The 17,338-nt window shown below is 40.7% G+C and overlaps 1 protein-coding gene across 1 annotated transcript in view; it reads right to left on the bottom strand.

Annotated features, from left to right (window-relative positions):
* dph6 (diphthamine biosynthesis 6) overlaps window positions 1-17,338 on the bottom strand; it is a 240,268-nt gene that overhangs the window by 220,465 nt on the left and 2,465 nt on the right. Inside the window, exons 2-3 of the mRNA XM_078563270.1 lie at window positions 17,177-17,271; window positions 9,782-9,966 (exon numbers count right to left, since the gene is read on the bottom strand). Of these exons, the coding sequence (XP_078419396.1) occupies window positions 9,782-9,966; window positions 17,177-17,271 (280 nt within the window). The remainder of the gene's footprint in view (window positions 1-9,781; window positions 9,967-17,176; window positions 17,272-17,338) is intronic.

The following is a 17,338-nucleotide window of genomic DNA, read 5'->3' as shown; positions in this document are numbered from 1 at the left end:
ATAAATGTATACTCCCACTGCCAAAGAAGCCCCATCCAGGATTTAAGCACAAGATTTAGGCTGAGACCTTGGTGCAGCACTCTCTCAGAGGTGCTGTCTTTCAGATAAGTTTTCATAAACTAAGGGCCCATCTGCCTACTTGGCTGAACATGAAAGATTTCAACAAGAGCAGCAAGTGTCTAGTGTCCCGAATAACATTGCTCCCTCAACCAAGACCATCAAATGCAGGTTCATTTCCTATAATTCTAGTAGGACCTTGCCATGCTTAAATTGATGGCAGCATTTCAAAAGTAATCTTTTTGATATACTTTGGGCTTTCTCAGGGATCTGATGCAGTGCTATGTAAAATTGTGTTCTTTCTTTCTGCTTACATCAAGGTGTATATTTGAAAACAGTGCCATAAATAAAGTATACAATCATAATGGCAGAATGTTTTATAGCTTCTGAATTCCCATAGTCATCTGTCAGAATTAAAGTCTCCTCTGCCAACATGGATGAAAGGATCCAATATGGAATCAGCTTAATCAGAACTAAATTTCTTGTGGGTATCAATCTTAATCCTGCCTGCCAACCATGATTGGTGTGGAAAATAGAAAAAAAATAACACTAGTGCTATAAATCCTTGCGAGGTTTAAGCACAATGTTGGGGAAAGGTTTACCAGCACTGGATACTTATAACAGAAGTAACTCATTCCCAGCAGCAATCTTCTTGGCCTCAGTGAGTACAAAGATGTACACAAAACAAAGTCAGCGATATGGAATCTTCTTGAAGCAGTACATTGTATATCCTGCCACCACATTGGAACAGGAAATCTGTGCCACTAACGTCATCATTGTGCACCTAGAGCAGGAAATTGGCACCCACTCTGTGGGTGTATGTGTGGTGCTGTTAATGTCATCACTGTGTGCCAACTGTCCACTGAATGCTCACCACCCACTTGTTCACCCTGCTCACCACCCATCTTGTGCCTCCCCACCGCTTCACCACGCTGACCACCTCATCCCGTTTTCCGCTGCCCTCGCTCCCCCATTCGTTGCAACACTGGCCACTTTGCTCAGGGTGCGTGGCAGTCAGCGAAGTGGCGAGGCCCAAGGGTTGAAGGCAGGTCAGCGAGCGGAGCAGCGAGAGGATTGACAAGAGGGGCAGCGAGTGAGAGGTGAAAGAAGCAGCGAGGGGTAGAGCGAGCAAAGTGATGGCCGGGGCAATGACAGGGGCGGCACTGAGTGAAGCAGCAAGGGGTTGGGAGTGGGGCAATAATCGGCAGGCATCCAAAATGGTGTTCTTTGATACAGACAGCGACCTGCCGTGTCACTGGCAGTGATATCATAGGCACTGTGACGGCGGTGAATGCCGCACTGGCAGTGAACGCAGCCAAAGCAATAACATCCTAACAATTATGGCATAATTTATAGCTGATAACAAGAGGTAAAGCATTAACACTGCTAGCGTCAAGCTTGTGCTTATGGTTACAGATCAAAGTATAAAACACACTTCCCACTACCACATTATAGTAACACATGCAATGTTGAGAATAGATCAAAATAAATAACTGCATTTGCAAATTATTCAGAATACAATCACTTCTAACATCAGAGTGATCTTAAAGTTGCCAAAACAAAACCCTGCATCGCCTAGGCTGCATACTATCTGTACTCTTGAATCTAGTTCAAGGGCATTTGTGGTCAGTCTTTGTGCTGCATTCTTAACTTTGGATCAGGTGCATTGCGAGTTAAGACTTATTATATTCTGTGCTAGGGCTATGTATCAATGTCTGCCTCTATGCTTTCATCATTAACATTACTGAAATATTCACTCCAATACCTCATTTGTTTATGGGACATTTAAATAACTACTTACAAACGTGGCCACATCTAACTAAATACCAGAAGCAGATAACATGGTCTTGAAACAAGTTTTGTGGAACTTCTTTACTCAAAGTCTATGGTATAATTATATACAAAAAAAAGGCTTTAACTCTTTTCTATTATAATGCATTATAATTCTTCTCCCAACAGGAAAGGTTAAGGGAAAGGCCTTGAAAATTTGGATGGGCGAGGAGTCAAGCATTAAGTGCATTCCCTCTTTATGCCTTGCTACAAGGAGATTTAGTGCTGAGTCAGTCATATAGGCCAGAAAAGACTTGAATGCTGATTTGTGTCGAGTTTGTCAATTTCAGCCCAGGCTGCACAGGAATTACAATTAGTCTTAAGTATCCTGGACTAAGCAGGAGGTTTAAAACATCAAGCAGAGTCCTCACCTGATGACAACAGAAATAAACACAATTTTCAGCTGCAATCTGATCACAATCCAGCTGATACCCTGGCACAAAGAAGTATGCGTGTGTGTGTGAGAGAGTATGTGAGTAAGAGAGTGTGTGCGTGTGAGAGTGTGTATGAGTATGAGACAGTGTGTGGTGTGTGAGAGAGAGAGAGACAGAGTGTGTGTGAGAGAGTGTGAGTGTGTGTGAGAGAGAGTGAGTGTGTTGAGAGAGAGTGAGTGTGTGAGAGAGTGAGTGTGAGAGAGTGAGTGTGAGAGAGAGAGTGAGTGTGAGAGAGTGTGTTGAGAGAGAGTGTGTTGAGAGAGAGAGAGAGTGTGTGTGTGAGAAAGAGAGAGAGAGAGAGAAAGTGTGTGAGAGAGAGGGCGTGTGTGTATGTGAGTGAGAGAGGATGTGTGTGAGAGAGAAAGAGAGATTGTGAGAGTGTGAGAGAGAGAGAGAGCATGTGTGTGTGTGAGAGAGAGAGAATGTGTGTGTGTGTGCAAGAGAGAGTGTGGTGTGTGAGCGAGAGACTGTGTTAGAGTGTGTGTGAGAGAGTGAGTGCGTGTATGAGAGAGTGTGTGAGAGAGTGAGTGTGTGTGTGTGACAGTGAGTGTCTGTGTTTGGCAGTGAGTGTGTGTGCACATGTTTGTGTGCGAGAGAGAGAGAGGGTGTGTTTTTGCTGTCATCAGGTGCGGATAGGGTGAGACTCAGCTGGGATTCCCTCAGTGGTTGAATAGGGAGTTGATGCTCGTTACCAACATACTAATAACACACATTTGTACAAGGTGCAAGAGGAATACCAGTAAAACCGGAATCAGATGCCATCATCAGGTACCAGTTTGAGAAGAGGGTAAATAAAAAACACAGCTACAAAACCTGCCATAATCAAATGGTGAAATGTCTTAGCACGTGAGACAGAATGGCCTCTTCAACTTTGAACACAGAAAAATCTTTCTGACTCCGTTTTGGAGAGAAAATTACAATGTGTGCAAATGAAGTTTCAATAAATTTTCTGGCTACATAGCAGAACTTCTAAAGCAACTGTTGCTAACTAGATACATAACTGTCTGATAAATGATTAATTAAAAAATTAAAGGATCAAGCTATTTCCTGGCCTGAATAGCTGCAAATTTACAACACTAATTAACCTTTCCCCAGTTGGCTGTAATTATACGGAAAACCTGAACACATTAATAATTCTTCTGTCTTTTCAATTTAAAAAAGAATTTTAAATATTTTGATGATTAATTATTTGCCTAATTTTAAGACACACAGCACAGTAAGTGTAAAAGGCAAACATGCTTCAGAAGAAAGACTCTTGTGTTACGCAAAGAATTCACAAACAACAATCTTCCATCAATATCAATTGCCATAATTCATAAGCAAAATAAAACTGCTTCGCAGTTTCCACTAATATATCTGTACTGTACCTGGAGTGAAATCAATAGCAATGTTTTATTATTTTTACAAGGTAATGATAACCCAGAAAAGAGGAAAGAGAGAACCTAAACCTGCCTACATTTGGGCCGCACAACATAGGTACCCCAATTTTTTCTAATTTGTTCACAGGATGTGGGCATCGCTGGCTAGGCTAGCATTTATTGCCCATCCCTAACTCACCTTGTTCAGGGGGCATTTAAAAGTCAACCACGTTGCTGTGGGTCTGGAGTCACATGTAGGACAGCAGATTTCCTTCCCTAAAAGGATATTAGTGAACCAGACAGGTTTTTACGATAATCAGCAACGGTCTCATGGTCATCATCAGACTTTTAATTCATTTTAATTTTTACTGAATTCAAATTTCACCATCTGCCATGATGGGATTCGAACCTGGGTCCCCAAGAGCATTATCCTGGGTCTCTGGAATACTAGTCCAGTGACAATGCCACTATGCCACTGCCTCCCCAAAATGGGTGAGCAGTATTTTTAAAGGATATTAGCAAGAATAACACAAAACCTTTCAGAGATTGACTATTAATTCCATTAGTTTTCAAAATAGTCACAAGAACCTTTTTTACCCGAGGCTCTTTATTATCCAGTGGTCTTTATTACCTGATGCCTTTGTTCACAATAAAAAATGGTAACCAAATTTATAGAAATCTGGCAATCATTCAAGTGAATTTTAAATTATTAAAAAACAATTTTACAGCAGGTAATGTGAGACAATTCCATTAGAAAGTCATCCCTATTAAGCAAGCACTATGGGATTAGTAACTATTCTCATCAAGCGGTGTCTTTTTGCTGCCATGTTCTGTATTTCTCTAAATGATGCCTTCATTTCAGATTTTTGAAACATTCATATATAGTCCCAAAGGCCTACCTACACTTTAACCAACTTATTCTTACTGTTTTTAAACTGTGTTTAAAGTATTCTGAATACGGTGAATAAATTTAGCTTCTTCAATACCATAAATGCAGGATAAATGCTTGCTTAATCCAAGCAAACAGTTTTAGTGCGTTACACTATCTCCTGTACCCTAAATTAACTGATCAAAATGGAGCACGTAAAATACATAAAATTATTTTAAAAATAAAATGCTCCCCATCTCTTCAAAGTACTGAACATTTTTAACTGAAAGCAGAAGTAACTGCATTTCTAGGGTATTTTTAATGTAGTAATTTCTCCTAAACAATCTTACTTTTAATGACACTTTCTTGTATATGTTCATTTTCATTGCTTCTACAGGCAGCAAGATGCACATATATATATATACAAGAAGCAAGACACTGATGTTTATATAATGATGAGCTGTAGCACAACTTTATAAAAATGGTGAAACCATTAAGGTAACATATTCATGGTGGAAAATGAACACTTTGCCATCAGGGTGCCTAGTGTTGCCATCAAGCACAGGTTGTATCTACAACAAATAAGTTGCATGCACCATCTAAACTATTCCTAACAATAAGCCTGCACTCTTCCCCAATCAGGCCACTGTGAATATTCTATTTCTTGTACCGTTCGGCCCGAGCAGCTGACAACTCAGAGCAGCTCGAGCCGTCAATGTGTTTTTACCATTACTGGTCTCTGCTGACTTACCCCCAGCAAAGGGTAGGTTTTGGTCAAGCTGGCAAAATGTGACTTGTAACTAATTGCAAATGTGCGAAATACACACATGTGGAGTTGCTTCATGTCCCATTCACAACTTCTGACCAAGTGTGTTTATATGAATCTTGCATAATTGCAGTTTCCTTATTGCAGCTCTATTCATTGCACAATATTACCTGGTCAGCTTTGACATCAATGGCAACAACTCAATTACATATTACAAGTGCCTTAACTAGGGCTATATTCACTGGTTATTTATCTCATTGCTGGATGTGGCAGCTCAGATTCCATGTTTTCCTACAAAATAATGGTGATGATACTTCAAAAGCAATTAATTCATTGACTGTGAAATGGAAAGGCAAGTTCCTTCTTTTCTGGCATTTCATTGATAGCTTTGTGCTGCAGGATCTATCTTTGGCCCCCTCCTATTTCTCATCTGCATGCTGCCCCTCAGTGACAACAGCCGAAAAGACATTAGGTTTCACGTGTACATTGACGACACCCAGATCTACCTCATCACAACCTCTCTCAACTCCTCCACTGTCTCTAAATTGTCAGACTGCTTATCCGACATCAAATACTGGGTGAGCAGAAATTTCCTCCAATTAAATATTGGGAAGACTTCTGTTCCCATCATAAACTCTGCTCCCTCTCCGCCAATTCCATCTCTCTCACTGGCAACTATCTGAGGCTGAACTGCAACCTTGGTATCATACTTGACCCTGAGATGAGATTTCAACCATATATCTATGCTAAGCCTGCTTACTTTTACCTCCATAATATCACCCATCTGCACCCCTGCTGACACTCTTAAATCAATGCCTTTGTTATCTCCTGACTTGGCTATTCTAATATACTCCTGACTGGCCTCCCACTTTCAACCCTCTGACAATTTAAGCTCATCCAAACCTCTGTGACCCATGTCCTAACTCACACCAAATGCCATTCGTCCATCCCCCCCGCCATTCTCGCTGACCAACATTGGCTCTTGGTTAAACAATTCCTTAGTTTTAAAGTTCTCAATCTTGTTTTCAAATCCCTCCATGGCCTCACCCTTCCCTATCTCTGTAATCTCCTCCAGCCCCACTATCCTCCAAGATATCCACGCTCCTCTAACTCTGGCTTTTTGAGCATCCCCGATGTTAATCGCTCCACCACTGGAGGCCGTACATTTAGCTGCCTAGACCCTCAGCTCTGGATTTCCATCCCTAAAACACTCTACCTCACTTTCTCCTCTAAGGCACTCCTTAAACCCTACTTTTAACCAAGCCTTTGGTTATCAACCTTAATATCTCTTCACTATTTTGTTTTATTATCCTCTGTGAATCACCTTCAGACATTATATTACATTAAAGGATTTATATTTTACAAGCTTTAGTATTGTTATACAGTTCACATAATTTCAGCCATCTCGATCTACTTCAGTCATGTAATATTACAGTCATCTTACAGTAAAATCTTTTTCCAATCAACCTGGGGTGGACAAGTTTTCTGTTGCATTTATATTAAAGCTAATTCATACACATTATAGTGGCCCATTAATTTAAGTAATCACCATTGCACTTCACACAGTAGCTACAGAATATTATTTGAAGATGGTGAGACTTAAATTATTTCACAAATCAAAATTGCGGAGGGTCTGATTGTGGTCCACAGAGTGTTGTAGCGTGGGTTCAAACCTACATTCTCCATGTGATGACTTTCTGATCTGAGCCAGACTTCCAGTAGATGCACTGACAGCTAAGCTAGTTTCCTCATGCACATTGAGAAAAGTTAGGGCTGAGTCAACTTAGCCTAACAATAGGCAATTCAAAGAACTGCTTCCAGACCAACACTAGCAAAGTCCAGGAGAAGTCTCCTAACTGGAGAAATGATGTGTTCAGTCATAATTTGCCCAGTTAGCCACATACTGCTCAGATGTCAAAGATGAAAATTAACCCCTAGTGAATGTTACAACCTCTGCTGATAAGATTAAAAACAGAGACCTCTGCTTTCATATACAAGCAAGGAGGAGAAAATCGAGAAGGAAAGTGGCTCTTAACATGTAGCATCCAACAATTATTCACATTTTCATAGTGCCTTTAACATGGTAAAACATCTCAAGGAACACAATCAGCTAAAAACTGACACCTAGCCAAAGAAAGAGACATCAGATGAGCAACAACTTGATCAAAGAGGAAGACTTTAAGAAGAGTCGTAAAGGAGGAGAGGGGAATGGAGAGAACTTCGTATCTAAGGGTCAAAGAGCTGAAGGTGCAGTTGCCAATAGTGGGGTAAAGGGAGTGGGGGATGCACAAGAGGCCAGTATTGGAGGAACACAGTCCTCGAATGGGTGCAAGAGGTTACAGATAGGATTTCAACTTTTGAATGAGAATTTTAAAACTTAGGCATTACTAGATTGATGATAACCAGTTACCCTACATTAACAGAAGAAGCCTGGATCATCTCTAGGGCCAGAATAGACTAATAAAGGACATGGATAATTGAAACTTTAGGACGGAGGTCCAAAGAAAAATGATTTTTAAATTTAAATGGATATTTTTACAGATAATAGAATGACCAAAGTTAACAGCAAAAATGTTACATGTTTGGAAAAGGGAATAAGTGATTATTGCTCCTAAAGTAAGCTTCTTCTGTTAGGTCTAGGGCAAAGCAAGTGGGATAGAGTTTTATCCAAACAACTTCTCAAACAAAAGCACAATTGAAATTCCTCTTTCAATATAAAAAAGTGAGCAAGCTTGTAATTAACAACCATTAACAGAACCATCCAGCTTGGAAACATACAATTTCATTAGCAAACCATGAATCAGAGAGGCAAACTAGCATTCTCCCTTTTTTTGTTAACTGGGAATATGTCATTACAGGATATTTGCAGCTTTTCGGTATGACTATTTAGTAAAATTTGATGCTGATTTAATTAAATACATCAAACACCCCAGACATTAGGGATAGGGAATAAATGGTTAAGGACAATTAAGATCCTGAACTAATGAAGTATCCGCAATGAATTTCAATCCAACTTCTTGTGGACTTGAAAGCAATTAGTTAGTCTGCACAAGTGAAGATAAAGTGCTTCACAGGGGGAAAAAGTAATTATGAAGACTTGGTGCACAGCAATACTGTGTGATTTTTCATGCTCAAAGTAGAATCATTTTTATTTAAAATGTGACAATTGTTATGCAGTGTTGTGAATCAACTAATAAGGGTCGACCTCAGGCATATACATACCTCTTCTAATCTTGGGCTGCCCATTCACAAATCACCTCCTTTTCACTTTTACTATAAAGAATTTCTGATTCAAGCATAAAATCATCCAAAGGAGAATCAGATTGGAATTGGAACGTTAGCCCTTTTTCTCTCCCCGCAGATGCTGCCAGACCTGCCGGGTATTGCCAGCATTTTCTGTTTTTGTTTCAGATTTCCAGCATCCCCGGTATTTTGCTTTTATAAAATCATCCACAACAGTTGAGTTTTTTTATCATGTTAAGAAGCCCTTGATACTATATTGCTGGATGAACATAAAATGGTTTGGGTTTTAAGATATTGTGCAAGTTGGGTGTGAAGTGCTCTTCATGAGTAGTGTGAAACCAACTCTATAAAGCAACCTTGTACCATTTTGGCTACACACCCACACCCACACAATATAACTTAAATTAAATGCACAGCTAAACTTAAAACATTGATCATCTTGCAAATCTTTTAAACTTCACTTGTAATACAGATCCAACTGTCCAGTTGCCTCTCTGCTAACATTAAAACATAGATCGTTACCGAGCAACTCTGCAGACACATGTTCAGAGAGCAATGAGGCTGCTGGTAGTGTGGGATTCGGTCTGTCAGCCACAAATTACCCTAACCTGGTCTCAGAATGTGACAACACCCTAAATATAATCAACCCATTGATAATGTCACCGAGGCATAGCAGCACTTATTTTGTTTAACAGTGTTGTGAAAAATATATGAAATTATTTTAAGTCATTCGGACTCGAATCGTTAACTCTGTTTCTCTCTCCACAGGTGCTGCCAGATCTGCTGAGTCTTTGTAGCATTTTCTGTTTTTGTTTCAGATTTCCAGCATCTGCAGTATTTTGCTTTTATGAAATTATTTTATGTTTACTTTGAATTGCTGAGTCAATTATTAAATGAAGTGCAGCATAAAGATTTTTGACTCCTTTGGTCTGTAAATCATGCAAATGTAGATTCATTGGGAAGCTACACATTTGTTAAGGTTGAACAAATGCAAGTGTACTACAAAATACAACATGTATCAAACCAGCATGTACTGGGCTTCAGTAACAAACTACAATGTGGGCACTCTGACTTACGCATTCCAAAATCAAACCGTAGGTTGTAAAATATGTATATTTGCACAATACTATTTTGATTTGATTCCTTATGAGAAAGAGCTACAATAGTAAAGTTCATTAATACTTTAAAAATAACTCAAGACTGTTCAAAATATTCTCATCAGTACCTTAATCAGCTTCAGAAGATGGTAGAGGTCTTCCACTTCATCGCCTTCACATTTGGTGTAGTCTCTTCCAATTGCTAGACTGCTACCTTGGATAGTGTGACGGTAGAGTGGCAGGCCAATGGCTTCTGAATACAGATCTATAGCCTCATGTCCCACTGTCTGATACATGTAACTGTCAAGCTCATCTGCAGGAATAAACAATAAGTCAATAAGACAGTGGCTTGAGGAGAACCAAGACAGTGAACCTGGTTGACATCTGTACTCTCTTACTTCTAAATAAAAACAGAATATTTTGATATGTCAAGGCAAATGTTTTGCTTAAAAATTATGAATGAAGCAATATTTAAAGAGAACAAAATAACTTATTTTATAAAATGCAGCATTTGGATTTCATCCGGTTCACAGTTTTGGAAGCAATGTGCTTGTCTCGGGTCTCTGAGGCTTGGACCATCCCTTTGGGGATCTGAACTGGCCTGTCCCTTTAAATTCATTTAGCCTTATACCAAGGATCCAAACTGTGTCGAGGCTTCTTAAGCCGTTACCTTGTCAGGTCCTTGTTTGTTATTCTACAGTTAGTTTTCCTACACTGCTAAAAAAAACTCTATTTTATATTTTTGATTTGTTCTTGAGGCATGAGCAACTTTGGCAAGGCAGTATTTACTGCCTATCCATTGGTGCTCTGACGATCTTAAAAGTGAACAAGGCATTGTGGAATTGAACTCACATGTAGGCGAGGTCAGGTAAGGAAGCAGTGGGCCAGCTGAGTTTCACAGCAATCTTTTAAGGCTAGGCCAAAAATGACCAGGTTTTTAAAATACATTTTTAGAATTTGCCATGGTGGAATTTCAACTCATCATTCCTGTGTTCCCAATTCACTAGGCCATCATTCTCACCTAATTTCTGGCCATGAGACTTTTTTTACAATGCTACTCTATTTTTTGTTATGTCCATGAAATTAAAAATAAAAGTTATTAAAAACTTTTTGAAAACTAGCTTCACAAAAGTTTTCTCTCAGTATTTCCTTACTTTTGCCTTAAATATATGTAACTCCGCTCATGATGATGTTTTAGAACAATAAATACAACCCTGGAGTACAGTTCAAAACATTATAAACTGCAGAAAAGGCCCAGTTTTAGAGGTTCGGGTGCTTTAATATACTTTGCATATAATTATAGAATCATTTATACTGCAAATTCATAATCTGTGATTAGATCAGGAGCGTACTAAGCAGAGGGCATGCAAGTTTCCACAGGGTGAAGTGGGTGCCAACAAATCATAGTGAAAAATTCCTGGCATCTCTGAGGCAATTCCTAGAAGCCAATTACAAAGCAGAGACCTCTTGTCTAAGAACTGACTGTGACATGGAGTGAACCTAAATGAAGGATGAAAAATACCTAAATGATGATGGTAAACAATATTGGTAACAAGTATAAAAAATGTTTATATGGGCCCCAGCTTCACCAAAGAGTCAAATATCACACCTGTCAGAAATGCAAGACACTAAGCATGCTGCTATATGGTAGAAGAGGTCACCTCTGATAGGTATGAAAGAAAGCTGAACCCTTCCAAACACTCTGTCACAGCCATACTCTAGTTTGAAAGCAAAGCTCCTTTCACCAAAGTACTTGATGAAGCAAAGTTGCCAAGTCTAATAACATTTCTCAAACAGAGAACGCCCCAAGTGGCTTTATCACCTATATCAGATAGAAGATGATAAAACTGCAATGGATCTCTCGAATGGAGAACTTGCAGATGGTTAAAGGGCAGGCTCAGGTTCAAAGATATTTGTAAAAGAGACCGGAACATTTTCAACATTAATGCCACGAGTTGGGAAGATGTAGCTAACAACAAGCCACACTGAAGGACATCGGGGAACCAAAAGGTTGGAGAGAGACTGCTGGGAAAGAGGAAAGAGGAGAGCAGAAAGCTGCTGTAGCTTCATGTTCTGGCTCTGTAATTTATTCCTGCACCATCTGTGACAAGGTTATTGTTCGAGAACTGGACTCTTCAGCTACTCATGATGTTACTGCAAAGCAAACTAACTAGACTGTTTTGGCACTTATATCATCATCTTCTAAGACAGGCAGCTGCCAGTCATGCCAGATAGATATATAGATTGTATATACTGCTAACAATGTGGCTGCTGCAGTAATAAAGCTGACCTTGGTGTTGCAGCTTTGAAAAAAGGATTATTACTGTCAAGCTCTACATACCCTGATTCAGCAAGATGTGTCACCAAACATGAAAGGATTCCTAATGACTGGTATAACATTCCTGCTCATGGCCAATAAGTATTTTAGGAAGAAATAGCTAGCTGACCTTAAAGTAGCTAGGTGACCTTAAAATTACTCAAGTCAGTTAAAAGAAGGAAATACAAGGGTTAAAAAGAGAAATGGAGAGAAGGAGAAAGCTAGAGAAAAAGGGATAAAGACAGCTACAGTGAGACACCAACAAACAAGCATTAGAGAATGACACAAATGATGGGAAAAGGAAAAGCAGCATGTTTAGGAATAATTTTAGCAACAGAAAGGAATGAAAATATCTTATTAAAAAAGAAAAAATAATTAGACTGTGAAATTGAAGCAGTAGCACTAAACTGTACTGGAAGTTTTTAAAGCTTCTAATGCCCATCCATGTTATGAAATGGACTTTGGAAGCTCTTTCAGGCAAGGATGGGAAGAGAATACTTCCACTCTTAGCACCCACTGTAAACATTGAACATTCCAGTACAGATAAAGCACAAGCAAATAAAGCAGAGGATAGCTGTCTGTGTTCTTCATTAGCAGTGTGTTTGAGCCCTAACCTTAGAAAGGTGTCTGAACTGTGCTATTATGAAACTTTCAGTTCATGGGCCAACAATCCTGATAGACTCTAGGAGTGAGATTGGCAATGTTGTGTCTGTGACCTTTTATGTTACCAGTCACCTTGGCTCTGTTGGTAAAACACATCTTTGAGTCAAAAGGCTGTAAGTTCAAGTCCCACTCCACGATTTGAGTACAAAAACTCACAAGCTTTCCCATTCAGTACTCAGGGAATAGTTCCAGAGATACCCCAATCTGTGTGGCTTTTATAGATCGTGTTTTTAAAATTCATTTTACAGGATGTGGGCGTCGCTGGCTGGGCCAGCATTTATTGCCCATCCCTAGTTGCCCTTGAGAAGGTGGTGGTGAGCTGCCTTCTGGAGCCGCTGCAGTCCATGTGGTGTAGGTACACCCACAGTGCTGTTAGGGAGGGAGTTCCAGGATTTTGGCTTGGCAACAGTGAAGGAACGGTGATATATTCAAGTCAGGGTGGTGAGTGGTTTGGAGGGAATCTTCCAGGCGGTGGTGTTCCCATGTATCGGCTGCCCTTGTCCTTCTAGAGGGTAGTGGTCGTGGGTTTGGGAGAACAGCCCCTAACCAACACTACCCAAAACAGATTAACTGCTTATTCATTATGTTGCTGGTGGTGGAATTCCCTCAAAGTAGCTGTCAAATTTTTCTACATAGGTCATTACACTTCAAAAATAATTAATTCAAGTGCTTTGCGACATGATGAGGTGTTGCATAAATACACGTCTTTCTTTACTATTTGCCACTGTCAACTGATTCGAGTCTACTGAAGCTAATTTAATCCAGAACCTAATGACCAGCAGAAAGAGACTTCTATCACATCTGAACTGAGGCAAGAGGATAGCTGGCAGGTTAATCCTGTGTACCACCTATTTAATTTCCTTATGTTTTTAATGCTTACTTTTTTCTTAAACAGCGTTTGCTCTGGTCATTACAGATTGGCTTTCAGATGAAAGTTCCTTTCTGTTTTTGTCTTCTGTTTTTGCTTATTTCCATAGAAACGGCAAGATACAGAAACATCTTCAGAGCTAGCTCGGGCAGGTCACTGGTCTCTTGAGTGTTTTGAAGTGAAATGATTATCAGTAATTTCAAGCATTAATATGGGGTACTTTAGATATCTCTTCCTGCTAATTGATTTGGCTTAGTCAAGATCAGCAACTTCCACCCGAAAGCTCATCTGTGATGACCAGAGCAAACACTATTTAAGAAAAAAATAAACATAAGATTTCCAAGCCAGGAATAGACTTGACTTTGAGAGGAACCTGGAGGTGATGGTGTTCCCATGCATCTGCTGCCTTTATCTCTCTCCTGGTAGACATCACAGGTTCACAAATGCTGTCAAAAAGGCTTTGGTGACATCTTTGCAGAGACATCCTATAGACAATATATACTGTAGTCACGGTGCGCGGGAGAGCGAATGGATGGTTAATGAATGGGTTTTCAATCAAACAAATTACTCTCTCCTTTGGAATTACTAAAATGACCTTCAAAGTCACAAATGAGGTTCTATGTGACTGTGATCATGGTAAACTATTTCTCATCATCCTTCTTTGTTTATCTGCAGACTTCAACACAGCTCACCACAACATTCCCCTCCATTCTCCTCTTCTTCCAATTATGTGGAACTGCCTTTGGCTGGTTCCATTCTTATCTATCGAATCATAGCTAGAGAATCACCTGCATTGACTTTTCTCCCCACTCCAACACTGTGACATCTGGTGTCCCCCAGGGATCTATCCTCAGCCCTCTTCTATTTCTTATCTACATGCTGCCCCTCAGAGCTATTAACTGAAAACACAGCAGGTTTCACATCTACACTGACAGCATTAGCTGTGTCTTACCACCACCTTTTTAAATCGCTCCATGGTCCCTGGTTTGTCACACTGCATGTCTGACATCCAGTACTAAATGAGCAGAAATTTCCACAAACTAAACATTGGGAAGAATGAAGCCAGTATCTTTGGTGTCTGCCACAAATTCATTCCCTGACTTTTCCTCTCCCTAGCAACTGGCTGAACCTGAGCCAGGCCATTTGCAATGTTACTAATCTATTTGACCTCACGATGAGCTACAGACCACAAATCTGCTCCATCGCTAGGAAGGCCTCCTTTCCACCTCTGTAAAATCGCAGGGAAGTGGGACTGACCAGATTGCCCAGTGGGGAGCTGGCGTTTGACTTGATGGGCTGAATGGCCTCCTTCAATGGAGTACATGATACTGTGACTCCTATCCTGCCTCAGTTCATCCACTGAAACCCTCACTCGTGCCTTTATTACACCCAGACTTGACTATTCCAATGCTCTTCCAGACAGCCTTCCCACCTACATAAACAACCTGCACAAACAAACCTCGTTGCCCATACCTTGACTCGCACCAAGCCTCGTTCACCCTTCAACCCGTGCTTGCTCATCTACAGGCTGCTGAAACTCTCTGCCTCAGAATGTGGTGGAGTCGGGGTCATTGAATATTTTTAAGGCAGAGGTAGATAGATTCTTGTTAGGCAAGGGAATCAAAGGATATCAGGGCTAGACGGGAATGTGGAGTTTGAAACACAAACAGATCAGCCATGATCTTATTGAATGGCGGAGCAAGCTCAAGGGGCTGAATGGCCTACTTCTGATCCTATTTCATACGTTTGTATGTACACTGGCCCCAGTGTGACAATGCGACCATTTTAAAATTCTCATCCTTGTTTCCAAATCCTCCATGACCCACCTCTTTATATCTCTGTAACCTCCTCCAGCGCTACAAGCCTTCAGGTTTCTGTGTTCCTCCAATTCCTTTAACTGCTCAACCATTGATGACCATGCTTTCACCTGCCTTGACCCAAAGCTCGAGAGTTCACTCCCTAAACCTCTCTGCCTCTCTCTCCTCAAGATGCTTCTTGAAACCTACCTCTATGGCTAAACTTTCGATCATCAGTCCTGATATCTCTTGGTGCCAAGACTTTTTCTTGTTAAGCACTTTAGAACCTTTTGCCTCATTAAAGGCACTATACACAAGCAAGTGGTTGTTGTTTAGTTGGTGACGAGCTTCTTCAGTTTGTTTCAGCTGCACTCATCCAGGCAAGTGTACGGTGTTCCATCACATTCTTGACTTGTGCCTTGTAGGTGATGGAGAAGCTTTTGGGTAATCAGTTCATGTGCTATTCACCATAGAACATCAAGCTTCTGACCTGCTCTAATAGCCATGTCATTTATGTGGCTGATCTAGTTGAGTTTTGCTCAACGGAGGCCCCTAGGGTTTTGATAATGGGGGACATGGCAACAGTAATTCGATTGATTGTCAAAGGGATGTGGTTAGGCTCTCTCTTACTGGACACAATTATTGCCCAGTACCTGTGTGCACCAATGTCATTTGCTACTTACCAGTCCAAGCCTGGATGATGTCCAAGTTTTGCCATATGTGAATATGGATTGATTTATTCTGAGAAATTTATGACCTTATGATGGAGGGAGGGTCAGTGATGAAGCTAGCTGGGCCTACAATACTGTCCTGAGAAAACTCTTGGGAGATATCCTGGGGCTAAGATGATTCAACTCCAACAACCACAAGAATCTTACTTTGTGCTAGGTATGAATCCAGCCGGTGAAGAGTGCTCCCTTGATCTGCACTGACTTCAATTTTGCTAGGCCTCCTTGGTGCCACACTCAATAAAATGTTGGCTTGATGTCACCCAAGGGTACTCAATTTCACCTCAACTCTGGAATTCAGTTTGTATCTATGTTTGGACCAAGGTTTCGAGGAAACCTGGAGCCAAGTGGTCCTGGCAGAATCCAAAATAAGCATCAATGAGGTTATTGTTGAGGAAGTGCTGTTTGATACATTGATGACTCCTTTACTTGTGACTAAAAGTAGTCTGACAGAACAGTAATTGGCCATGCTAGATTTGTGCTGCTTTTTGAGGATAAGACTGACTGGAACAATTTCACATATTGTTAAGTGCCAGTACCATAGCTGCATTGGAATAGTTTGGCTAGACGCACAGCTAGTTCTGGAGAACAGGTCTTCAGCGCTGTTGTCAGATAAGATGTTGTCGGGAGCCCATTGCCTTTACTGCGTGCAGTTCATTCAGCCTCTTCTTGAATGTTATGTGGAGTAAATTGAATTGTTTGGACTGAGATGTCGGAAAATTGGGAAGGGGGTGCTCAAATTTGGGATGGCGGTAATGGAGTATGGAAGTAGCCTGGAAGGATTTGAAAGTCTGGGTGATCAGTGCGGCATTGGCAGAAAGGGAGTTCCAGGTTGTGGCAGTGCTGAGGGGATCGTCTTGGGATCTCTGAACATCAGGGCTGGACCGCTACACGATAATTCCCCTTCAAGTGCAGCAACCGTACTTGTGAGCAATGCACACCACCCGCACTGTCTACGTATTTTAGCTCCATCCATAAAGGAAATTATAACAGGCCTGGCAATGGATTAGTGCTTCTCCCGGTCTGTTTACTTGGCGAACAGCACATATGAAGTTGTGTCGTATATATCTCCCTCCTTTTACAAGCTGGAAAAGGGCAGGCAACATTGAAAAAAGGCTGAATATCTGCCGCAATTAATGGAAAAGGCTTACCTTTGTGATTAGCGGGCCTTAAGTTAGCTAATGCCACAACTTCATGGCCAGCTGCCACACACTGCATCATATTGTAACAGCTGTCCTTTCCACCACTGCAAAAAAAAGTTACATCAATTACTTTCATGACACTAAGAAAAGCCCATAAGCCAGTCTATTACC

Source organism: Cetorhinus maximus, chromosome 18, assembly GCF_964194155.1.
Source record: "Cetorhinus maximus chromosome 18, sCetMax3.hap1.1, whole genome shotgun sequence".
NCBI lineage: Eukaryota > Metazoa > Chordata > Chondrichthyes > Lamniformes > Cetorhinidae > Cetorhinus > Cetorhinus maximus.
Note: the sequence above shows the minus strand (reverse complement) of the source record. Positions and strands in the feature narration are given on the sequence as shown.